The sequence below is a fragment of the Saccopteryx leptura genome, chromosome 7 (assembly GCF_036850995.1).
Source record: "Saccopteryx leptura isolate mSacLep1 chromosome 7, mSacLep1_pri_phased_curated, whole genome shotgun sequence".
In the NCBI taxonomy this organism is placed as follows: Eukaryota; Metazoa; Chordata; class Mammalia; order Chiroptera; family Emballonuridae; genus Saccopteryx; species Saccopteryx leptura.
The window spans coordinates 111,276,338-111,302,392 of record NC_089509.1 but is presented as its reverse complement, the minus strand read 5'-3'; the positions used below and the strand labels follow the sequence as shown (position 1 = coordinate 111,302,392).

General features: G+C 41.1%; 1 protein-coding gene and 1 long non-coding RNA gene across 4 annotated transcripts in view; both read left to right on the top strand.

The window, feature by feature from the left end:
- LOC136378559 (uncharacterized) overlaps positions 1–26,055 on the top strand; it is a 510,347-nt gene that overhangs the window by 237,787 nt on the left and 246,505 nt on the right. The gene's annotated exons all lie outside the window — the stretch shown is intronic.
- The window catches only part of SPHKAP (SPHK1 interactor, AKAP domain containing), a 121,741-nt gene that overhangs the window by 30,792 nt on the left and 64,894 nt on the right, over positions 1–26,055 (top strand). For all 3 annotated transcript variants that reach the window (XM_066345645.1, XM_066345646.1, XM_066345644.1), the window contains exons 3-4: positions 2,812–2,914; positions 19,608–19,721. In XM_066345645.1, the coding sequence (XP_066201742.1) occupies positions 2,812–2,914; positions 19,608–19,721 (217 nt within the window). The remainder of the gene's footprint in view (positions 1–2,811; positions 2,915–19,607; positions 19,722–26,055) is intronic.

Sequence of the window (26,055 nt, the reverse complement as noted above, 5' to 3'; positions counted from 1 at the left end):
AAATAGGGCTGAAAACTCAGGCTTTTATGAGATTTTGCAAGTGACGTTTAGAACTAAAGCATCACAGACTTTACCCTAAACATTTCATTTATAAGTGAAGAGACAGAGCCAGAAAAGCTAGGCAGTCCTTCCTTCCTTCCTTCTTTCTCTCCCTCCCTCCCTCCGCTCCTTCCTTCCTTCCTTCCTTCCTTCCTTCCTTCCTTCCTTCCTTCCTTCCTTCCTTCCTTCCTTCCTTTCTTCCTTCCTTCTCTCCTTCCTTCCTTCCTTCCTTCCTTCCTTCCTTCCTTCCTTCCTTCCTTCCTTCCTTCCTTCTTTCCCTCCTTCCCTCCCTTCCTCCTTCCCTCCCTCCTTCCTTCCTTCCTCTTTCCTTCCTTCCTTCCTTCCTTTTTTCCTTCCTTCCTTCTTTCCCTCCTTCCCTCCCTTCCTCCTTCCCTCCCTCCTTCCTTCCTTCCTTTTTTCCTTCCTTCCTTCCTTTCCCTCCTTCCCTCCCTTCCTCCTTCCCTCCCTCCCTCCTTCCTTCCTTCCTCCTTCCTTCCTTCCTTCCTTCCTTTTTTCCTTCCTTCCTTCCTTCCTTCCTTCCTTCCTTCCTTCCTTCCCCCCTCTCTCCCTCCCTCCCTCCTCCCCTCCCTCCCTCCCTCCCCCCCTCCCTTCCTTTCTTCCTTCTTTCTTTCCTTCCTTCCTCCTTCTGTTACCTTTTCTCAGTTAAGCAAAGGTAACATGGATGATAGATATCTTTCCATTTAAATTAAGCTCATTTTAGTTCTCTGTGTGGCAGTTACTCAGAAAATAATATATAAAACTTTAAAACAAAACAGATTTTTCTTGAATTATTTTGTGCCGTTTTTTACCCGAGTTGATGATCTATGATGTAGCACCATCTGCTGTCATAGAAATAAGTCATCCGCAGTGATTAATAGAAATGCTAACAGACTACATTCAAGCACTGTTTGACTAATTTAGATACTAAAATGTGAAGGTTGTATATAAGAAATATAATGTTTATTTAATCAATCTATTTGGTGCTTCTTTTAAAAGAAAAATTCTATATGTTGGGTTGAAAATCATATAAGGAATTATTAGATCATATTTCAAAAAGTTATTTTAATGGATTATTCATGTTCTTTGTGGTAAACATCAACAAAAATAAAATATGTAGACAAGATATCAGTACTTTATTTAAATTCCAAATTTTATTTTCAAAAGAGAACTCTTTTGATGTCCTTAAGGTTCAGATGACTTTTTTGTATTTTAATTGAGCTCAATTTAAAATCTCCAGTCAAATCATGGAAAGCAAGTTTGGTAATAATTTCAGTTCTTACCAGGTCTTGAGGATGTGGAAATAATTTTGAATCTTTTAGAATACTGATACAACCCTGTGTAGAGACAGGCCCACCCAGAGTGGACAGAGGTGGGAAAAGGGGTAGAGAGTCTAGAATTCGGAGACAGGGAAAGGGACTGCCCCAGCTCCCAGCCCAGAGATAGAAAGAGGTGTCCCGATTCCACAGTGATCATCGCCTCTTACTGGTGGGCACCGTTACCGTGATGTCCACCTTAAATTCACACAATGTTACGCATCAAATATATTTCCATTTCAAAAGAAAAGAGATGATCTGTGTTTTTGAAAGTTTATGTTTTTTGTTTTTGTGGTGCCATCATGCCTTCTGATTAAAATTACATTTCCCCTCATTTAAAAAAAATAAAATCAATAAAGACAGAAAGACGGTCATTTGGCTTTTAAAAGTTCTTGCTTAAGAAAGGATATTAAGAAGACAGAAACAGCCTCACAAATACAGAGGCCAGTCCCTTCCCTGCCAGGGGGAAGGGACTTTGAGGACTGGGTGACAAAGGTGAAGGGGTTAAGAAGTACAGATTGGGAGTGATGACACAGACACGGGGAGGTAAAGTACAGCACAGGGAACATAGTCAGTAATAGTGTACTAACTTTGTATGGTTGTTGTGGACTGCAAGTGGCAAAAAGCCTTTATCGATTCGAGGCTTAGCAAAAGGCTAAGTCCCCCCCCCCCTCCATATTGGCTATGAAGTATTTGCACCCACTTCACTTGCTTGCTTAAGTTGCTGGATTCAATTTACATGCCCTTCCTCTCACCCTTTGTTTGTTCAGATGTTGGTTGCTTTCGCTTATTCATGGTGGGGGGATTCCTGTTTATGCCTTAGGAGAGTTCCTGTTTTTGCCTCAGATGTGTAACTTTGTATCAAGGACTTCCTTGATTTGCATATGGCTATATAATAAAGCAAATTGGGACTATGGGGCACTCGGATATTGCCATCAGCATTGAAGAGGACCCCCGTTCCCATCCTTTTTTCTCAATGAGTCTATTTTCTTAATTCTGCACCGTTCTTCCTCAAGACCCAGAATTAGGAGCCGCACTGGTCTGCGGCATGTGGTGCCAGGTGGGTACAGGACATATCGGGGCCAACACTTTGTGAGCCCTATGATTGTCCGACTCCTCCCCTGTACACCTGAAACGAATACAAAAGAATATTGAATGTCAGCTATAACTGGGAAATAAAATTTAAAGTCATAAAAAAAAATTTAAATAAAAATTTTTAAAAAGAAAGAAAAGATGTTAACAGAGCCCTGGGCTGCAGTTTTATATTCACAGTAGAATAGCTCATCGCGGCCCCCCAGCCACAGAAGTGCAGCCAGCACGGAAACGGCAGCGGGAGGATTTGCAGCGGCCAGCCAGTCTGAAACGATGATTTCTGATCAAGGGCATAATGCTTCTTCCTTTCTGACTACGGAGGTGGCTCACTGGAATGTGTTCTCTTCTGTGTTTTGGGCACACACAGCCATTCGGAGTCACCACTGATGTGTGAGGTTGCGGCAGCCCAGCAGGGCGGCACCAGCGGCGCGGGGAGCGGCCCCGGGAGCTCCATCACGGCCTGCAGGAAGGTAAGCGCTCCTGCCGCCACCTTCGTCCCCGCCCCCCGCCCCCCCCACTGGACTTCCCTACCCGTTTAGTCTGACTTTTCAAGCCCTTTTTCTGAAATACAACCAACAGAAACCACAGAATGGCCCGCCCTTTGTTTGCGATAACTCCTCAGGGCCTTTAACGTAATTCCTGGAAATGATCAGAGAACTCAAGCAGTTCAGAAAGGTGTGACTTGAACATTGTGAGTCTGCAGGGCCCAGCACCTCAATTCGGAACCTCCTCTCTGTCCCCTGTCCCACACCGAGCTGGGGGGGGACAGCTTCTCGGGTCTCCATTCAGAAAAGTCTTGACAGGTTTTGAATGGCTTACCTTTTATAATCTTACACTCTGAAGCCTATATCTAAGAAAAACTCAGGACTATTCTACTTTTGCTGTTTTCTTAAAGAGAAGGGTGTGTGTGGCTTATTTATTAGGCGAAACAAAGTTGCTTGTCCTGGACTATGGACTTCTGAGATCGCGAACGGACGTGCTGGGCATTATGCTGAGGGAGATAAGCCAGTCAGAGGAAGACAGGTACCACACGGTTTCACATATATGTGGGATCTAATGAACAGACTAAACTAACAAAATAGAGTCATAAATGCAGAGAACAGACTGGCAGCTGTCAGAAGGGAAGAGAGGGCTGGGTGACACAGGTGAGGGGATTAAGCAAAAAGAAACAAAAACCTCAAACAAACAGAAACCACAAACCCAGAGACACCGACTGTGGTATGGTGATTACCAAAGGGAAAAGGTACGTGGGAGGAAGAAGAACGTGACTTTGGGTGGTGAACACACAATACAAAATATCGATGATGTATTATTGTATAATTTTATTAGCCAGGTACCCCAATAAATGTAATTAAAAATTTTTTTTATACTGGTAAATCTTACTATGAGACATTTGCCAGAAGTTGTTATTTGGACAACATAAAATCATCTAATTTAACAACTTCCTTTTTCCAGCCAATTCAACTTAAGGCCTAGAGACTTAAAGCAAAACACCCGGTTGTCCACCCGAGGCTTTGGTCATTATTTGGTGCTGAATTCCAGAGGAGAATGTGTTTCTTCTCATCCAAAGTTAGAGGAAACTACACTGGGTTACTATATACAAAAGTTACCTTATAAAAAATATTTAATGATGTTGAGACAAATGTTGTTACTAAACATATTGTCTGTGTATAAATGCACGTATACATGATGAACATTATATATGTATGTTTATACCTACTTATTGATCCCGACACACAATTAAGCAGCCTTATTTATTCTTCCCTTGTGTGATATTTTTCGGTAGTTTTCAAGTACCAATGAAATGAACGAACATCTGCATTAGAGAACATATATTGATTATAGAAAAGTCACATTAAACATAATTTTACACAAGTATATATTTGAATTCATGCATTTATAACCCAATATAAAAACAGATCTAATTAATTAAAGACCCTTATTTTCAAGTGTTATATAATCTATTATTCTTCCCCCTCTTATAAAATTCTTGTAGAAGAGTCAATGCTACAAATTTCAGTTTTTAATGCTGAGCACTGAGACACTGTAAGTCAACCCCCAGCGGGGTCGCGACCCACAGGTTGAGAACCGCTGCTGTAAGTCAAAATGATTTTGGATTGCTCATAAAATAGCGAAAGCTGCAGGCCTCCAAGCCCACAGGATATTCTGTTCAACTCTGTAACTCTGAATTATGAAGTCCTCACCAGTTGCTATGTATTTCACAAGGCTAAACAATATTTAGTATATTCTAAATTTTAGATAAGCCTATTCCTTCTGGTTAGAGTCACAGAGGGATTTAAAAGAAAGGTTAGAGCCAGACTGCCTGAACTGGACACCCGGTTTTATTCCTACTAGTTGTGTGATCTTGAACAAATGACGTTTATCAGTATACACACATATATTGTGTACTTACAATATGTTTACAAATAAGAAATTACAATATAACCTCACTCTTTCCACAGTTATTTCCAGAATAACTATTAGTACATTGAACTATATGAAATTGCCTTTATTACAGATCAGACTGGTACAATATTTGGCAATTTCATATGGTTCAACCTAAATACCATCAAAATTTAGTAAAATTTTGGACAGGACTATAAGGATAGATTATAAATGGCAGCAGCTCTTGAAGAATTTATGGTGTTGTCTGGGAAATGAAACTGGTTTCTCACGTGAAAAGTCAAACAATAATTCAAAAGTCAGAAGATAATTACGTTAAGATAACTATAGATTAATAAAGTCAAGATAGCTAGTGTTAAATTATAAAAAATATTATGAAAGCTAGTATTATAGGCACTGAAAGCTAAGAATAGAGGCAGACCCTGGACCTACAATAGACAACAACCTTCAGCAGGGAAGTGGATCTTAACTTGGACTTTGGAGTATGACTAAGATTTGAATGAGTAAAAAGAATTTCCACCCAAATTTAGGAAGAGCTACTACAAAGTAATGCAGGAGAGGTCAACACCTTTGTGTTTTGGTAGTATATTTTTTTATTTCCTAGTCCATTTCTTTCATTTCAAACATTCTCTTCGGCTCACAGAATAGCTGCATTTAGAGACAGCTTAGTAGCCACACGTGGCATTCACCATACACCACGGGGGCTCTCCTGGTTTCCTTCCTTTCAATACAGTGGTCAACAATGGTTTCTTCTTTGTATCTAGAGCCTAGACCCGCAATAAAAAGAGATTGATTATCGACTAATTTAATGCTCTGTTTTATTACTGCAGGATGATTTAAATGATCATGGATCAATTCTTTTAAAAACCTTGTTTATCACAGATAATGGGACTGGGAAAGTGAGGATCGGTGTGTTCATAAATGCACATATAATGGACGCTCTGGACAAAAGAGGCAAAAAGAGCAAGGGCAGCTATATCTTAGAAATAGCCAGGCTGACCTGCTAAATCACTGCCTTCGCAGTCAATCACCTTCAGGGAGAGTAACATGGATAATTGAAATCCATTGATAATTCCCCAAACCCATTTCATATAATAGCTTCATCTTCCTCCCCATTAAATCTTCTTATCAGAACTGATATTTTAGTAAATTAACCAGTGGAAGAAATAAAACAAGGGTCCAAAAGATAATACATTAGTTGGATAATCAGCTTCTAACAAATTGCCAGTTGACTTCCTTTCTTTTGTATGCTTCATAGTGAATCTCGAAGGCTTTCGGGAATCTTATGCAGATCAATTGCTTCAGTTTCTCTTTGCTGTTAAAGAAATATGGTCAGCCCTGGCTGGCTGGCTCAGTGAATGAGCATCGGCCCGGTGTGTGGATATCCCAGGTTCAATTCCCGGTCAGGGCACACAGGAGAGGTGCCCATCTGCTTCTCCACCCTTCCCCCTCTCCTTTTTCTCTCTCTCTTCCCCTCCCACATCCAAGGCTCCATTGGAGCAAAGTTGGCCCGGGCACTGAGGATGGCTCCGTGGCTTCTGCCTCAGGTGCTGGAATGGCTCTGGTTGCAATGGAGCAACAGCCCAGATGAGCAGAGCATCACCCCTTAGTGGGCATGCCAGGTGAATCCCAGTTGGGCGCATGCAGGAGTCTGTCACTCTGCCTCCCTGCTGCTCACTTCAGAAAAATACAAAAAACAAAGGAAGGGAGGAAAGGAGGAAGGAAGGTCACTAAGTCATTGGAATCCGTGGCTGTGAAAAAGCTTTAGCATCGGGAAAGAGACATTGGTGGACTTATTTGAAAGAGAAATTCCTTAGTATATATTTTTGCCAGGGAAGGTCTGGCTTTCCCTAGAACCAAGAGGACCACCACCCTGTATCAGTTATACATTGCCTCGATGTGTTGTCTGTAGTTTGCTCCCAAAGTGCTCTGGTATGCAGAGAACTTTCTGTGGTTGTCCAAGCTCTAGTTTCAGAATTATCCTTGCTCTCCCATCTCTCCTTTTTCTAATATTAGGAAAGTTATCCAATAAATTCACACTGAGGTGTTAGTGATTGCATGGTGTAGTATAGTTATGACACGTAAAATCCGTTTTTCTACTACTACTGCCGATGAACTAGTGCTCTTGCCCCCTTCTTTTAACTGGCATTGATAATTGAGCCTGTTGAACCTGGACATGACTTCTGAATCCTGCCCGTCACGAAGCTCTGAGCAGACAAAGTCAGCCCATCCAAGCTGGAATGTAAGCTGACCTGTTTATCACCCTAAGGCAATGAGCACCCACCAGACCCAGGGGATTTTATTGTGTGCAGTATGACTCTCCGAAACAATGCCTTTAAAATGATGGGATTTCGCCTGACCTGTGGTGGCGCAGTGGATAAAGCGTCGACCTGGAAGTGCTGAGGTCGCCGGTTTGAAACCCTGGGCTTGCCTGGTCAAGGCACATATGGGAGTTGATGCTTCCAGCTCCTCTCCCCTTCTCTCTCTCTGTCTCTCTCTCTCTCTCTAAAATGAATTTAAAATTAAAAAAAAAATGATTGGATTTCAAAACATGACAGGAGAAAAATGGGACAGAAAGAAGTGCTGGTGGGGAGTGGACACTAGAGCCTCCTTGAATTGTGTCTTACAGATGTTGCCCGATGTCCCCCTCTTCTTATAGAACCAGTCCTTCCCATAGGACGACATAGCCAATATTGTTAAACTGAATAATAGAATTTTCCATTAAATAAGCTATAGGTGCTTAACAAATGTTCTCCTTTTATATATGTTAAACACTAAGTGAGAAAGGTCCTCGATTCTCTTTAAAATGAATCAAAATTTTTTCTTTAGTGTGGCAGCTGAATGTCATGTAACAAACCTGAACTCAGAATGTAAAGACTTGACTTAGATTCTAGGTTTCCCTTCTTACTGTGTGACCTAAGGCCAATGACATAACCTCACATAACTTCTCTGATCCGCATGTTGAAGGTCAGTGTATAAGCTGTTGTCATTTGATGCTCAAAAGTTTTTGTTGATTCCAAATAAATGATCTTTATACAGGGCAAGCTTCACTTAAATAGAATTTAAAAACTAATTTAAGCACAATACACAATATCCTCTCATTACTGGGTATCTGTTAGATTTTCCTCAGCTTTGAAAGCATTTTAGTCAATGTCCTATCTCTACAATAGCTGGGTATTTTCAGTCCATTCTTTACTTCAAAGCCTGAAGATTTGCTATTTGGGATATAGTCCCTGAATAGGTTTTATGCAAGGGAAGAATTGTTGGAGAAAAATCAACACCCCAAATATCTTCTTTTTATTGTTATGTTAGAGAAATCCACCTTAAACTTGGACTTATCAAAGGCAGCAGACTGGAAACACTTCAGGACCCCAGAGGCCGAGTTTGCCATTAATATGACATCTGTCAGCTCTTTGAAGTTTCAAGAGCATTTTCTTTGGCCATGACTGGCCTCCTTTAAACTGACTTCAATTTGCTATCGACAGTGGCATAGGTATATCTAAAGAATGACAGAGTGGATGTCCCTCAATTTTTCCTCTTATTCTGTAAAGTACACTTTCATCTCAGCCCATCTCTTTTTGATGACATGTAATTAACTAAGGCGTTTTGATAGATGTCTGCGGACACGGGCATACAAATCTGGAGACTCTTAGACCGTCTGACCCCTGTCTCTGAAGTCATTTTTATCAGTCAGAATTGTATTGCTCTTGGCCAAGAGCCTCAAATTTCAGGAAGCATGTGATGAAAAATCCCTGTAATATTCTGTATTTGTAGAAGCTGTTTCCTTAAAGGAAGGAAGAACTTTAAAAAAACAAAACTGAACAAATAAAATTGATAATAAAATCAGCACAATATTTACCTTTTGGTGGAAGGAAGACTCTAGGCTTTTCCCCTTGGAGCATAAAACACCCACAGCTCTGTAAGCACCCTCTTCGGACCAAGCAGACTGGCAGTGGTCCCAGAGCCCAGCTTCTCCTGCCAGAGAACACCCTGTCCACATCTGTCAGATGGCCGGGTGGCCTGCGTGTGGCCATTCTGCAGGAGTAATCAGCGGCATTGAAGAAGCAGGGAGATTTTTGAGAAAAGAAAGAGAATTGGCTTAGTAGAAGAGGTATTTGAAGAAAGCGAATCCAGTAGGTCTAATGGTGATTCGGGGAAGACTGGAATCTGGAACCCCAGGAGAGGTGCACCCGGTGTGGATGAGGGAGCCGGGAGAGGGAGGTGAAACCTGTGTACCGTCCACGGGAGGAGAGAGAAACCAACTCGGGGGAGAGGCAGGGGGGAGTGGAGACCCGTGGGACTCCGCGGCAGTGCCATTTAAACAGAAGAAGGCATTCCGATTCTTCAGGCCAAGATCTCCGTGGGCGGCGGTGCCAGGAGGTCATTAGGAAGAGAGCCCGGGAGAGAGGTGACAGAAAGAAGCCCAGGGGTTCAGATTCAGCCCAGTTGCATCTCAAGAGTCAGCCACAAAATTCCCTCAGTGGGGCTGGGGGACAATTTCCTTGACTGCTTATGGGCCCTCCTGTAGGCCCTGAGACACGCTGACACCTAGGAGCCGTGGTTGCAGCGGGTCACGAGGGCTCTGGAGGGGACTCACCTCCTCTGCCTTCAGCAAAAACGGGTTCCAATGCTGAGTGTCCTCCCCTGCCGTGACAGCGGCCTGGTCCACGCTGAACCACAGAGGTGGGGCTGCAGATGCGAGTTCACCCTTTGGAAAATGCCAATCCGCTAGTCCTAGGGTGGGCACCTTTGTTTAAAACGATCAGTTATGGCTTACTCTTCAGTGTGACACGACTTGGTTTCTTATTCCGAAAGTCAGTATATCCAAGGACTTCCATTCAGGACGCCGCTCCACCTCCCTTCGCTGCCAGCAATGGCTACATGGTGTTTAGGATTCCAGTAGGCAGGTCTGGCTCTGTTCTCTACCACTCGGTTCTTCCAGCGTCCTTTTGTGCTGTAAAGACCTCCTGGAAGCATCTTGCAGTATCTTTTCTTTTCTTTCTTCTCTTTTTAATCAAAAAAGAGGGCTCTGAGAGCCCAAAATATCTCAGAACATTCTGTGGAATTGAGAGTGATATTGTACCATTGGACCTGGGCAAGCCATCTTTTTTTTTCCAAATTCTTGCCATTACCCCAGACCTTTATGGTATGTACTAACTATCTCTAGCCAGAAATGAGAAAGGCCTAACATTTTTTTAAATACCTAATTTGGCATTCAATACTCCCCTTTCTGTTTGGGTATTTAAAGAAAGACGTCCCTAACAGTCACCTGAGGCATTCTCTCTTTCCTTTCAGCCTGCAGTCTAAGAAGCCCTCTCAGCTTCGTAGCCTGGGGTGGACACTGTGTCCACCAGTCCTCATAGCACGCTTCTTTCCTGCATCCCAGCAGGCTTGCCCTTCTGATTAGAGTGCCCAGTTTGCAGTCCTGCCAGTGTCAGAGTGGGAAGGAAGGACATGCCAGGCACACATGAACAGTCCTCCAAAGGGACCCTCTGGCTCACGAACCCCTGAGAATGGGCCCCTCATCTGTGAGCCTGCGTTTACTGGGCTTATCTCTGGGTTTTGAGAATGATACCCATAGACCTCTACGAGGACTCAGATTCTTCAAGATGCAGAGTATCCAAGAAGCAGGTACATCCCTTAGCAAATTATGTGTCCATTTGTAGACAGCCTAAAAGGGGTTATTTCCAGTAGCTTCTTCCAAAGAAGAGAAAAGACTATGAGAAATGAGAATTGCCACTTTCTTATCATTGCCAAAGGCAAGAGGCATGCACTAACATCCAAGTGACCCATGGCCATTAAATCTGCTTTCCCTTCATCCAGTGGCAAATTCTGCACTTCCTACACTTGGCACACCTACACAAAATCATCCCAAAGCAATGGCAGGCTTTGATGCACATCACATATTTTCCTACATGCATCATTTTCCTTACATCTAGCTTTATTAAAAAGCACATTCTCCTCGTATCAACATTACAGCATTATATGGATTCTAAAGAGCAATCAAATGGCAATTAATCAACTGTTCTCTACTTATATGTCTAACTTGATTCAGTTTAAACCACTGCTGACCATTCATAAATTATACTGTATTTGCATCTCCTGAGTATCTCTGTTTTTTTTTCTCTGTAACTCTTGCATTTTTGTGCTTGAGACTCCAACTCAGTTGTCGCTTTTGTGTGGAGAAAGCTCTGACCAGCTTCCAAAGCATTCTTCAGCCAGCTGGCATCTGTGCGATACGGCAGAAATAAACAAGTGTGGTTGGAAGCTTCCAAATTGTCCTCGGTGCTCTTAGACCGTTCCTGCGACTGCACTGAGATGCACTGCTGTTTTCAAGATACACATAGTTGTGTGACACCAGAAAGGCAGGTGGCTCCATGAAACTGTCAGTAAAGCTGCTGGTTCATTCCTTGCCCCATTAGGATGCAACGTGGCCCAGGTCAACAGTCAAAATCTTTAAATGACATGCATGGGAACATTAATTTCCAAGAAGAGAGCCTAGCTCTTTAGTGAATTAGTAGATTATAGCAGAGGGTATGTACAGGAAAATGGTTGGAGGTAAAGCCTGGAAAACACCTAAATTGGGTATAGCACAGTATCCTAAATGTTGGAGCTTAATAAATATTCATGAAGTGATTAACGGGAGGGAGCGGAATTGGGATCTGTCTCTTAATGCTAGGCCTCAGTTCTGCAATAATCCCATAAAATTGTGGGCTTGCCAACAGCAAATATTGCCCTTCTTCCTATTTCCCTGGGTCAAGCCACTTGTCTCATAGGACGAGAAGGTAAAACATTCATGTTTATTGGGTCAATTAACCAAATGAGGGAAAGGGCTTGGGAGAGAGTTACATAATGTCAGTAACTGTATTCATAAGAATTCGACAGGCCCTGGCCAGTTTGCTCAGTGGTAGAGCGTCGGCCTGGCATGCAGAAGTCCTGGGTTCGATTCCCGGCCAGGGCACACAGGAGAAGCGCCCATCTGCTTCTCCACCCCTCCCCCTCTCCTTCCTCTCTGTCTCTCTCTTCCCCTCCCGCAGCCAAGGCTTCATTGGAGCAAAGATGGCCTGGGCGCTGGGGATGGCTCCTTGGCCTCTGCCCCAGGCGCTAGAATGGCTTTGGTCGCAACAGAGCGACGCCCTGGAGGGGCAGAGCATCGCCCCCTGGTGGGCAGAGCACCGCCCCCTGGTGGGCATGCCGGGTGGATCCCGGTCGGGCGCATGCGGGAGTCTGTCTGACTGTCTCTCCCCGTTTCTAGCTTCAGAAAAATACAAAAAAAAAAAAGAATTCGACAATATGTTAACATCTCAAATACTCAGATCCTCTGTCCATTTATTATTTCCAATGTCTACTCTAAATCTCTCATTGTGAGAGATAACACCATCTTCAATTTGCCAGTGGCTAAACTGAGTCTCTAAGAGATTAAGTGACTGGGCTCAGGCTGCACAGTTAATTGATGGAAAAAAGTGGAACTTGAAACCTTATGTCTTCAAAGCTTAGATACTTAGCCCTCATTCTGATTCCAGTGAACCTGAGGGATGTAGGGGCTCCAGAGTAGGAGAGCTAGAGAAAGAAGAGAGATGGTTGTGGTGTGAATTGTTTGGTCCCTGTATGTGTCCAGCCTTCCCTAACCCCCCTCCCCAAGTATCATCTGCGCCCCCTTTACTCACTGTCCTTACACCATGTTGAATTTCTCCATAGGACCCACCTCAATTTGTAATTAAATATCTATCTCAACGCTCCTTTATTTACTGTTTGGCTTCCTTGCAGATTTTTTAAGTTCTGCATTAGTCTGTTGTGTTACCTGCAGACTAGCCCGTAGTATGCACTTAAATGTTAAATGAATTAAAGAAAAACTTAAACTTTGAAGAACAGAATATAAAACTAGAAATAGACAAAGCAGTATTCCAGATGGCACAAGACTGACTAGGAGGATTGTCCTGCCGTTATCTGCAAATAGGAGAACCAGGAAGCCGGTTTTATTTTAAGGACTGAAATTAGGGAAGGGAGGATTTGGGTTTAGACACAAAGAGTCCAAGGAGATAGTCATAGATCCAAGACTCACAACTAACAGTGAGAAGTATGAAAAGCCAACCTCTAGAGACAGGTTAAAGCTGAAGCTGTAGACCAGTGAGTTCTCCCTCCAGGTGGTAATGAATGTCCTGAGAGGCGGGGAGCTCTCCCAGGGACATGTCTGCGGGAGTGGAAAGAGTAACAGGCTGAGGCTCTATGGCATCAGAGAAGAAAAGCTAGTTGAAAAGATGGACATGTCCCCTCCACCCTCCCAATTATCCGGACAACTGAGATGCATCTTTCAAAACTCTGGTCAAGTACAAAATCGCTGTTACCCCTCCTGCAGGTGGAACTGACCACTGCAACCTGGGCGCTATCTGACCTGGGTTGCCATTGATCAGAGCACCTGTGGTCTGTATCACAGTTCTGTGAGGGCTTGTTCTCCCTACTAGAGACTAATTTCCAAAAGACAGCTGTCATTTTTATTCATCCTAATATCCTCAGTGTAAGACATCAAAGAACTCAACAAACCTTTGTTGACTGAATATTGACTTAAGAGATCAGAGAAGCAGGAGGAGAAACACAAGAATGGAGGTCACAAATAAAAAAGGAGAATTTGTCCACTGTTGTGCCAAAGTTGAGGAAATGTTAAGATGGCAAACATCGTCTAAGTTGTACTGCGGTCTCATAACAATAGTTATCATCCATCAATTGCCTACTCTGTTAGGAGGTTAGCTCTTTACAAATTTGTTGTTATTTTAGCCTTGGAACAACTTTGTGGAGTGGTTTTAATTGTCCTCCTGTAATAGATACAGAAACTAAGTCCCACCAAAGTTAAATGACTTGCCCAAGGTCACTCAGGAAATGGTAATATTGGATAGAATTTCAGTTCTGCCTCCATACCTCTGTGACTAACCATAAGTTACTGTTTTCGCCAATCTAAGATACTTTTTAAAAAACTTTAAGGCAACGCTCAGCAATGTTTAGGGTGGTATCCAGGTTACTAAAAGTCCATTTCACCCACCTTCCACTATATCCTTGGTCAGCAAACTGCAGCTTGCAAGCCACATGCGGCTCTTTGGCCCCTTGAATGTGACTCTTCCACAAAGGGTACTCCCCCCTAATTAAGTTAATAACAATGTACCTACCTATGTAGTTTAAGTTTAAAAATTTTGGCTCTCAAAAGAAATTTTAATCGTTGTACTGTTGATATTTGGCTCTGTTGACTAATGAGTTTGCCGACCACTGCTCTGTATCAGTACTAAATTCCCGCAACCTGGTTCTCACTATAAAAAAGGAAAGTGTAAAATAGATTAGAAAGATTTTTTTTTCCTTTACCAGTTAAAACAATCATGAAATTTTTAAGAGAAAACGTGACATTTTCATTTCAAACTTGAGAATGCAGGGCACGTTTATTATTAGCTCTTCATCTGAAATAAGTGAACTTGCAACTAAAAATAGCCAATAAATAAATGAGTCCTTGCGAGCCTGGTGAGTGTTATTCTTTCCCCCTTCGGAAAGTGACACACACTCTCAGTGGGGGGGTTATATTCATGCTGCCTCAGAACCATTAAATTCTCAAGCACATACTCTTCCTTCCAGCATTCTTCTTTTCCTGATGGTTTTTCTAAACCATTAAGTCAAAAGCTTTTCACGGGTTACAGTGGCTTTACATATGATGCTGACTGGTTTATGGAAGCCTGCATTTTTATTCTTTTTTACTTATTTGGCTCTTACTGTACTTGGGAAAAGGAAGGGGAGGGGAGTGATCGGAGGAGGGAGGGGTGAATTACTGGATGGTCAGTAGAGAAGGGACCTTCAGATGACTTACTTGTTTATAGAGGATAAACTGAGGCTGGTTGTTATTGGGCAACTAGATCACACAGACAAGTAAGATCAAGACTAACCTCCATACAGATCAGAGCCCTGAAGGAGAAGTGGGTAAATGCATAGACTAGAATGTGATAGAACCCCAAAATGAGAAATTACATAATTTTACTATCGTGCAATGGAGCAGTTCCTGATGGGGCTTTGGGATCGGAGAGTCTGGTTCAGATCCTGGTTATCTACCAACTAGACAAATGATTGGCCCCTCAGAGCCTGGGCACAGGGACCAATCATTTCTATGTTAGCCAAAGTTGATTGAGCCCTTGCTAGGTGCCAAGCACTGTTTTTTAAGCACATTAGATATATTAGCCTTTAAATTCTACCTCATAAATCCAGAGGTTTAATTTAGGTTATGTTTATTATCTGAATTGGCCCAGAGAGTACTCAGTAAATGTAGTATTATTTGGTCAATAATTAGAGAATGTACATTTTTTTAAATAGTCATTTCTAAGTATAAACTATATGAGACATTTTTATTGTAATTACTAATATGATCAGATGCATTGTGTTTTAAATTATGATGAACAATATTTAAATTTTAAGATTACATAGTGAGTGAATACTCTCACCAAACAAAGATCACCAAACAAAGAAGCTGTCTTCAAAACCTCTCTTAAGCATTGAACGATTTAGATTTCACTTCCAGTTCCACTTCCTTCCTCTACCTTGTCTGCTCCCTTTAAAGCACAGATGGACCTTAGAGAAGGCACTCAGTGCCCAGGACATGGAACCGCCATGTGCGAAGCCTTTCTAGCATTTTCCACTGAGTGGACAGGTCCACAGGCTGGTGACGGTTTCCTCACTTCTAAGATAGGGTAAGGGGGAGGACTTTGTATCATTTTAGCTATTACTTATGTCAAAGATAGGTACAAAAAAGTTTCCTTAGAATAGAATATGCCACACGTTCCTCTTTCTGTGCTTATTTCCCAGAAGAAGTTTCCCAGCAGGTAGCCAGCAGCTGTCGCAGTCATGTCAAGGGGCGGCCCCTTTCCCGGTTTCAGGAATGTCAGGGTCAGGTGTCAGGCTGATGCTTTTTGGCACCTTCATCTCTGCCTCTCTGTGTTGCACAAGGAAACTGTGCCAACCCAGCCCATGCCCTTTCTGAAAGGCCCGAGTGCATTGTGTCTGGACTCTGTCTCCTCCCAAGGCTGACCTAGGACAAGAATCATTCATTTCCTGAGTGACAGTTGCTTTCTTCTGTGGACATACTTTGTTGCAACCACGATGCTCTGGTGCCCTGCATATCTTCCAATATAAAAGAAGTCCAAGGCTTGATTTTCTGAAGAAGGAGCTAAGAATTCATTCCAATCAGAAGATTTATTAAACCACACTGTAAAATACTATTAACTGGTACATCCATTTGATGCCTCTATTTTAAGTCTCTAATGTTCTTAGAATACCATGAGTAAGGGCTTTTGTTTTATTGAAAGGCATTCCAAATTCTAAAGCTCAAAACCAGGTGGAGAGCCGATGACAGGCATGCTTTCCTTTGGGAAATTAAAAGACTGATTAATACTTGCCAGGAGGATGCATTCAGTTCTCATTTATGTCACAGAGGGTTGCTGCTTCTTCAGGGACAATGTCACCTCAGCATTTCACTAATGAGAACTAACTGTACAATGGAAGTCCATAGCAAAATGCAGTTATATTTACAAGTATTAGTGCTCAGAACTTTTCAGAAACACATCCCCAATTAGACCCACTGGTATGGGATGTGGAAGGCAGTGTTGTTAAATGACTTCACTCACGGGCTTTGTTCGGTGTGTCCAGAAGCAAAACCAAACCCAGAGTTGAGCTCTGAGCTAGATGGGCAGAAACTCCAATATCTCCGAGCCTCAAGGTCATATTCAAAATGACAGTTTTTCTGAAGAATCTAACCTTTACAACAAATCCTTGCTTATAACATCGCAATGAAGAGTAAACTTTGTCTTAAAACTAAAAAAGAATAAATAAATACATGAATATTTTAGCCCATTTCCCAGCACATTCTAAGCATGCAAAAAAAAAAAAGTAGCTGTAACTATTCATACTACACCTCAGAGGAGAATATTTGCTAGAATGAAAGCTTGTCTTCACCCATCAGAGATGCTTTCAATCCACTAATTTCAGGCCTCGGCAGCCAACTTGCTCTTTTCCTTTGCAGTTTGTCTCTAATAGTAACAATGAAAAACAGGTATTGAGAGAATAACTTGCTATCTGTGTGACTTATGACTTCACTGAAGACCCCAGTGATCCCACCAGTGGGGTTTCATTACCTCTGTTCCCAGGTGCGGAAACTGAAACTCAGAATTTACATCCGCTGCCCAAGTTCACCCTGCTGCTAATGACCAAGTTAGGTTTCCAACCCAGTTAGACCATGGATGCCCATGCTTTTTTCTATTTTATTTTTATTTTATTTTATTTTATTTATTCATTTTTAGAGAGGAGAGAGAGGGAGAGAGACAGAGAGGGAGAGAGAGGAGAGAGAGAGAAGGGGGGAGGAGCTGGAAGCATCAACTCCCATATGTGCCTTGACCAGGCAAGCCCAGGGTTTTGAACCGGCGACCTCAGCATTTCCAGGTCGACACTTTATCCACTGCGCCACCACAGGTCAGGCCGCCCATGCTTTTAAACTCCACTCTATGCTGGAAATAAAAGCTAATGCTGGTGAATTAAAGAAAAGTAATCTAAGTCAATGGTTCTCGGTTTTCTTAAAAACAAAATTTCTTTGCATTCTAAAATAAAAAAAGTATTAGGGATCTCATGAAACTTTAGTTTATAGGGGGTATAAGAATTGATGTTTTCATATTATATATTATAAATTAAAGGTAAAAAAAACTTTGTGTTTAATTGTTTAACTTTAAATAAGTATACCATTTAAAATAGCAATTTATTATTTTAAAATAATTTTTAAAGAATAATAAATAAGCACATTACATGTGAACACACATATTTTATGTAAAACATCTGTTTTCCAAAACAAAACCTTTTAGTGGGAAGAGTTGAAGAGATTTGCTTCTGCATTCACTTCTTGCACCATCACAGGCCACATAGTGTCTGGACAGCCCCACTGAGCACTCACCAGACCACAAGAGTGAAAAGGGCAAATAACATCTCACTGCGATTATAAAATCATTTGACCACTGGCCCTGAAAGATCTCAGGGACCCCTCGAGGTGCCAGCTCCCACTTTAAGAACCACAGTTAAGGTAAAAATATCTCTAAGAGAGCTGAGACATTCCGTTGCCAATTTTAGTCTGCAGTAATACCCCAAGTTCATCCCTCAATTACCTGCTTATCCACAGTGTCTCTTTATACTGTGCTGGAAAGAAATACTGAACATTTGTCATCTCCAGGGAATAATAAACATTGAGTGGGAAAAGAGTTAAAAGTAGTAATAACTCTTGGCCAAAACAAAAAAAAAATGTTATAGGAAAATGTGTCAGAAATATATTTGGTTATTTCACTCTCTAGAGAACAAAGATGAATGTATTTTTATCTTTACAGAATGACAATCCTATGTTGCACAAATAAAATGTAATTGAAGTATCATTCTATTTTTCTGGCTGTAACCAAACTGATTAAATCTGTTTACTGCTTAAGCGAAGATATGGTCAGATTAACAGACATGAACCCTAATGAAGTAAAGCGTACTAGAAGAGCACTGGAAATCTTACAAGATGAAGAAAAGGATCCTATAAAATATTTAGGTAGTGTTTAGACATGAAAGAAATTGAATCGTTTGGTTATTTATGAGATTGCTTCTTCAAAATATTTTGGCTAAGAAATATGATTTTTCTTCCTTGCTTTAATCTAAGCCCAGAAATAAGGTATTTGTAAATCATACTTAGTTTTGTTAAATCATGTATTCAAAGTGTGTGTGGCATTACCGTACTATTTCTAAATGGGGGGAAATGATGGTTGTAATGCACTGTACTCATTCTAAATCAGTTTGAAACTGATAGGTGTTCTAGAACAGGGGTCCCCAAACTACAGCCTGTGGGCTGCATGCGGCCCCCTGAGGCCATTTATCCGGCCCCCGCCGCACTTCCGGAAGGGGCACCTCTTTCATTGGTGGTCAGTGAAAGGAGCATAGTTCCCATTGAAATACTGGTCATTTTGTTGATTTAAATTTACTTGTTCTTATTTTAAATATTGTATTTGTTCCCGTTTTGTTTTTATACTTTAAAATAAGATATGTGCAGTGTGCATAGGGATTTGTTCATAGTTTTTTTTATAGTCCGGCCCTCCAATGGTCTGAGGGACAGTGAACTGGCCCCCTGTGTAAAAAGTTTGGGGACCCCTGTTCTAGAAGAATTGTCCCCTGGTTCACAGACAAGTTAACAGAGCTAAAGAACTGAAGAATGATCATTTCAGTGGCAACATTGCTCCCAAAGGAAAGACACTCCGTTTTTCAAAATCGGAAATACACTGCTCACAAACATTAGGGGATATTTTATCGCTTCATATTCATTTTGAAATATCCCCTAATGTTTGTGAGCAGTATATTTAGTAAAAGAGCACTTAATAATTGACTAAAATGAAGTTTAATCTCGGTTGCCAATTGAACTATTCCTCCAAACAAGCTGTTGAGTGCAGATTATGCCAAAGTCACACCTCCATCCAGCCTTCCTTCCAGCTGCTGGATTTGATGAGAGAGGAAACACCAGTATTAACATCAACGTGTTCCTCTAACACCAGTTCCTGAGTGAATATTTCCACCGTCTAGAGGTGCCATTATCCTGCAGGTTCTTTTTTCTAATCTCCAGAGGCTCTGAGGAAAAGGAAACACCGACTTTCCTCGGAAAAGAGCTGCTTGTTTAAGCAGGACACCTTGCCCCAGAGCACTGAGACGTTTCTCCGCCCCCCCCCCCCCCCCCCCCAGGTGCTCTGCAGCAACAGCCTGCTGGAGTCCACCGACTACTGGTTGCAGAACCAGAGGACGCCCTGCCAGATCGGTTTTGTGGAAGACAAGTCCGAGAACACAGCGTGCGCTTCCGTAAGTAAACACAGCGCGGGCCACGGGCTGAGAAGGCAGGGAATGCGGCACGGTGCGTGTGCTCCAGCTTAGGACAGAGGTTTCCTAAATTTCGTTAGATGCGCGGTTGGGAAAACCTCCTTTGGAGAAAGCATCAACTGGTGAATGTGGACTGTTAACAAAATAACATGCGGTCCTCTGCGGTGCTCGTGTTTCTACTCTTAATTTCGCTCATTTCAACAAGTGGATTAATCTGATCAATTACCTGAAAAGGAAAAACCATGTTTATATTTTCGAAACTGATTCAGAAACAGAATTGTGGCCTGACCTGTGGTGGCGCAGTGGATAAAGCGTTGACCTGGAAACGCTGAGGTTGCCGGTTCAAAACCCTGGGCTTGCCTGGTCAAGGCACATATGGGAGTTGATGCTTCCAGCTCCTCCCCCCCTTCTCTCTCTCTCTGTCTCTCCTCTCTGTCTTTCCCTCTCCTCTCTAAAATGAATAAATAAATAAAAAAAAAAAACAACAACCAGAATTGTCCGGTGAAAAATAACAGGCCACACAAGGGCCCTCTAAGAGTCTTTTCAATATAGCGTGTAACTCCTGAGAGTAGGTATTTTCCACCATAGAGAGTGTCTAAACTTTCTCTACCTTGTTTATAAGATATAGTCATTGTCTGAAAACCTTTTCAACCTAAGAAATTCCCAGACATGCATTTTAATATACTGGAGTTAAGCTTTACATACAAAACCTTCCTTTGCAAGAGAAGAGATGCTCTTACCGATCAATATACTTCTTATGGCTTAGAATGTGAGTCCCTACGGGTTGACGTGAAATATGACCCTTCCTTCATTGTTCTGCAAGGCTACACGTTTCATTTGCATTGAAATCACCTAGGTCTCATAGGGTCATGATTACAGGGTTTGGGGGAGAACATTTTCGAAAGGAGAGAAATGTAATTCTCAAGACTAAATTGAGAGCATTAGCTCTGAGCTATTCATGGAAGTAAGTTGCATGCCAGCACTCCTGTTAAAAAAAAATAAAAAAGGAGGAGGAAGCTGAAAATGAGATGGAGAAGCTTTTTATATACAATGAACAGAACCGAGAGAACTGGCAGACAGACAGAGGATGTAAAACTTTTCACACTGCAGAGTCTCACGGCACAAGGGAAGCAACGTTCATTCAACAGACTGACTTCAATCTCTTGGTTTAAGCAAATGATTTTGAGTCTGCCGCTTTTGAAACTTTTGATCCCTTGTGCAGAATACTAGTTGATGGCTAGAAATCTTTGGGGAAAACCAAAAGGATTAGGTGGCAAGTAATTTAATAGTGATACCTTCTCTGTAAATTCAGTTCTGAGATAAGTGGGAAAACTGAGGCATTAGCTGATACCGGTTTCGAATTACACAGCTATAAAATGTAAAAGGGTTTGAGAAATGGAGAATGGACGCTGTCAGCAGCTACACAGTGGTCAAAGTTGTCATCCAAGCAGTTCTTACAGCAAGAAGTCTCCCATCTGAAGAAGGTACAAAAGTCGGGGCAATAAAAACTAGCTAGGGAAGGGCAGAGAGGTCATCTCTAAACTTCATATTTTTCGGAATCTGAAGTGCTGGTCTACAATTAGAATGCTACATACATAGCCAAATTTAAGATTCTCATTAAATCTTCCTAGGTGTAAGAAAACTTTCCTCCTATCCCCCACAAGTCCCAGTGGATCCAAATCTGGACTTAAAACTATCTGTCTTCCTTTCTTAACTCTTTGTCCCTCTGCAGTGTCGGATGACGTCAGTGAGGGTAAGCTGATTCATCCTGTCTCTGTGGTTCTTCCTATTCTTTCCAAAAGGGGAAAAATCTAAACACAAAGGTGTACTGGAAGATTTGTTTTCCCACAATAGTTCACAGTAACTGAAACTGACACCAATGTTAAATATTGCCCATGACTCTAAACCTAAATTTCAGGATCCTTTTGAAAAACTAGCTGTAATCTCTCAAAAAAGATACTCTGTAGTCACTTTCTTAATTTACAAGTCCTTTTACTTTTTAGGGTTTGGCACAGATTTCTAGGATGGGGAGAAGAAACGGAGGCCAGAGCGGGACATTGCTGAGGGGCAGTTATCGTCTAGAGGAGAAATAGAGATGAGCTATCAAGATGGCTGACGGAGACAGGGAGCTCTTGGTCAAAATGGCCTCACAGTAGTAGACAAGAGTCGAGGAAAAAGTACTTAATTATTTTTCAAAGTAAAGCTTCCAAAAATTACCCCTGTATTTCACAATAATAGCACCATTGTTAATGTTGAATTTTAAAAATTTAGTTTCATAAAACCATCCCAAGTCTAAATCTATTTACAAATCATCACAACAGAATTGGAAGAACCTGCAGCAGTGCCGTCCATATTTTATTGCTTTGTCCTCTGTTCATAACTCTGGGTCACTCTATTCTACATGAACTGATGCTTCTTTGACTCTTTCTTTCCTGATTGAAATAGTAGCCAACCTTTTCGTTTATTTTGATTGGCTTGGTACCCATTCCACTGAACTACAAGCACAGTTTATAAATCTGCTGTGTCTTAGAACTTAGTGCCTCAGTGTTCCAAGGCTTCTGAATTCACGATGTCCATTTAAAAACTTTATTGAAGAACAATCTCAGGCTTAGAAAACCTTTAGGGTGTTGTGTGTGGGGGTCAGTACAGCTGTTTGTTCTTAAGTATCAACTGAGTTTTAGTCATTATTTCGATAGGGAACTACATTCACTCTGCAGTTAAAGTGAGAAGTCTTAGTGAAGAGCAGTTTGAAGCAGGCAGAAATGTGACAGGCATGCCAAACAAGAACTACTGGCCAGGAAGTCAGAAGCCCTTTGAAAGTCAGCCTTAAATGTTTTTCAAGAGATATTAAATATGAACACCGTGCTTATATTTTTCTAAATAGCATTCCCCTATCAAGCTATATAATTTTATTTTCATTCTGATTTGCCATTCTAAAAATATATATACATCAGCCTTTGGTGTTTTTTCTTAGCCTGATTATTAGCTTTTTAATGGGGGGATGAGGAGAAAGTGGAGGAGAATCATGGAATCTGAAACCAATCTCCAAACCCAAGACCTGAGACATTATATTTATAGAAGTCCTCAACATGAGTAGTAGAACTGGACTTTTCAGGACTCTTGATTTGTTTCTTTAATTAAGAATGGATTTATTGGATCACATCAGCCTCAGGCACTAAAAGTAGCTCAGTACCTGAGCATCAACCCAAGACAGGATTGCCAAGTGCATGGAGGAGCTGTCTCACCATCTTCACTCCTCTCACCTAATGAAAGAAAGAAAGAAAGAAAGAGAGAGAGAGAGAAGGAGGGAAGGAAGAGAGGGAGGAAAGAAAGAAAGAAAAAGATAGAAAGAAAAAAAGAGAAAGAAAGAATTTAAGTTACTTCTTTAATCCACTGTTGCTCTTTGCTATTTACTAGAATTTAATTTTTGATATTTCAGGAACCATCTCTTGGTTTAATGATTTATTAAAATTACCTCAACAATCATATTATTTTTATTCATAGTTACTGTCAGACTCTTTTCTTATTGATCACTTCAAGACTCTTGGCTATCACCCTACAAGTAAATTATGTGCCCTGGCATGCATTTTAATTAATGAATCACAGTATTTGAAATGTGTTACATTGACCTTATTTTTGTAAATAAAGAAATCAAGTCCTCAAGCAGCCTTCAATATATCATACCTGATATTGCAAAACTAAGGAGAAATTTGACCACTATTCACTGGGTCTCCGATGCAAATGTAACCCAGTGGGAACAGTGACAAAATGGTATCTCGATGACTGCTTTTTATTTTATATTATTTTTCTAAATGTATCTTTACATAGTCCCGCATTAAAAAAAAAAGTTAAAAAAGAAAAACACTTAACTTCATAAGTTGGTTTAAGGAGGAGTTTAGATTCTCCTGACCAAGGAAACATATCTGTCATTTATGGACATATACATTATAGAACGGTGCAGGGACATTTTACATTATCTAGTCCAAGTATTTACTAGGTTTTCAAGCAACTTTTCATGTATAATTTTCTTCAGAAACCAAGTTTGAAACTAACTTTTTTTATTTTTGCAATTTTAGACTTACAAAATATTGCAAGAATACAGAAATATTGCAAGAAGAGTAAAAGAATTCTCAGATACCCCAAATGCTAACATTGTTACATTTTCTTGACCCTTTCCTTTGTGTGTGTATATGCATCTGTGTGCAAATGCACAGTTATGATTCTTTTCTAAAACTTTGAGAATGAGTTACAGCCATGGCACCTCATTACCCCTACATGACTCGGTGTGGAATAGAAACATTTAAGACCAGAATTGAACACAGAGCTGCAGATACCTTTGTTCAGGCTTCTCATTCAGTCCCTGCTGCGCAATGATATTTAAATACGTAGTCAATAGTTTTCAAGGAGCAGCTGGATACTGTCTGCATAACAGGAACAGTTCAAACTCTCATGGCAGAGGTCAGCCAGGCTGAGTGGGACAAAAGCCCAGTAATTTAGTGGCCATACTCGCTCCCCAGGAGGCAGTGCAGGCACCATCAAGTGTTCCTTGAGCACGTAGCCTCTCGGGAAGGAGGGGGTGGGAGGGAGCTCCTAGACTCCTCTCCTGGCGGGTTATTCTGCCAACTTGATCCGCATTTGCTCTTCAAGAGAGAGGTTCTGGTAAGTTCCAGTTCTTCCATCTTGGTGCATTTCTAGGAGTTTTAGTACCTCCCATGGTAGAACTGTCCAGAAGGGAACTATTTTGGAAGCTTGCTTCTTAAGCCAGTTCTAGATAAAACAGAGAAAGCAAGGAGGCTCTGGGTGCCAAAGCAGGCTGCTCACAACCCATGCACGTGGCCACGCCTCACCCTGGGCAGCTCAAGAGGCATTTTGGGAAACCCAAGGCCTCAGAGAAAACTCTTTGACTCTCAGTCAAATGAAAGTTCCACTCAACTCACCAAGCCTCTAGAAGCCAATCAATTAGAGCACTAGTAGGAAGCATGACACAGAGGGAGGGTGGGAAAAAGAGTTACTCACCAAAGCCAGTAGGTAGCTCTGCATCCCTGAAGGTCCTATGTAAGACATAAAGACCAGCAAATGTGATAAAACTGAGAAGGAGCTTTGTGACAAATAACTTCAAAGCTAAGCCTAAAGAATGTGGCCAAATAATGCAATGGTAATTTAGGGATAGCCATAGATTTAGTCCATATGTTTGTCAGTTTGGAATCCTGAAACTAAGAAAGAGAAAGGTATTTTTGGATTGAAAATTGAGTCCAGTTCTGTCTTGTATGTTGTTGATATAATGCTACATAATAAAAATAAGAACATTTTTTTTTACTACAGGAATTATAGTGCATAATCTAAGCATTAGATAAGTGAAATAAGACTTCTAATATTCATAATATGAAAAAGAATTAAAAGGGAAGTATTGGTGATTGTTTAAATGACTAAACTTGAAGTAACTGCAGAAACCAATTAAAAAATTTTTACACTTCAGTAAATAACATGAACACTTCAGAAACAAAATGAGAAACCAAATGACAAACTCAAGATATTAATCTCCATACATAAAGAGTTGCCATGATTCAATATGAAAAAAAATTACAATAACGTTGACAAAAACCAAACATAAGAAGTTCACAAAATAAGAAATGCAGTGTTTAAAATACACATAAAAATATTAACCTCTATGATAATCAAAATGAAGCAAGTATATCAAATAATTTGTTCCTAATAAACTGCTCAAGATTTAAAAAAATTATTACGCTCTCTGTTGATATAAACACAGTTAAGAGGACACTCTCCATAATTGACAGTGAAAGCATAAATTGATAAAATTAATATAATCTCTCTGGAGGAAAACTTTGTAATAAGTACTATGTAAAACATTTTCAGTGTTCATGCCTATTGGTCCACTTTTTGAAATATACTCTAAAGCAGGGCCCCCCAAACTACAGCCCATGGGCAGCATGTGGCCCCCTGAGGCCATTTATCCAGCCCCCGCCGCACTTCTGGAAGGGGCACCTCTTTCATTGATGGTCAGTGAGAGGAGCATAGTTCCCATTGAAATACTGGTCAGTTTGTTGATTTAAATTTCATTGTTCTTTATTTTAAATATTGTATTTGTTCCCGTTTTGTTTTTTTTACTTTAAATTAAGATATGTGCAGTGTGCATAGGGATTTGTTCATAGTTTTTTTTATAGTCCGGCCCTCCAACGGTCTGAGGGACAGTGAACTGGCCCCCTGTGTAAAAAATTTGGGGACCCCTGCTCTAAAGAAATGGCAGTTACGTGCAAATTAGTGTAAAATACTGTTGATGTGCAGAGTGATGGACCCA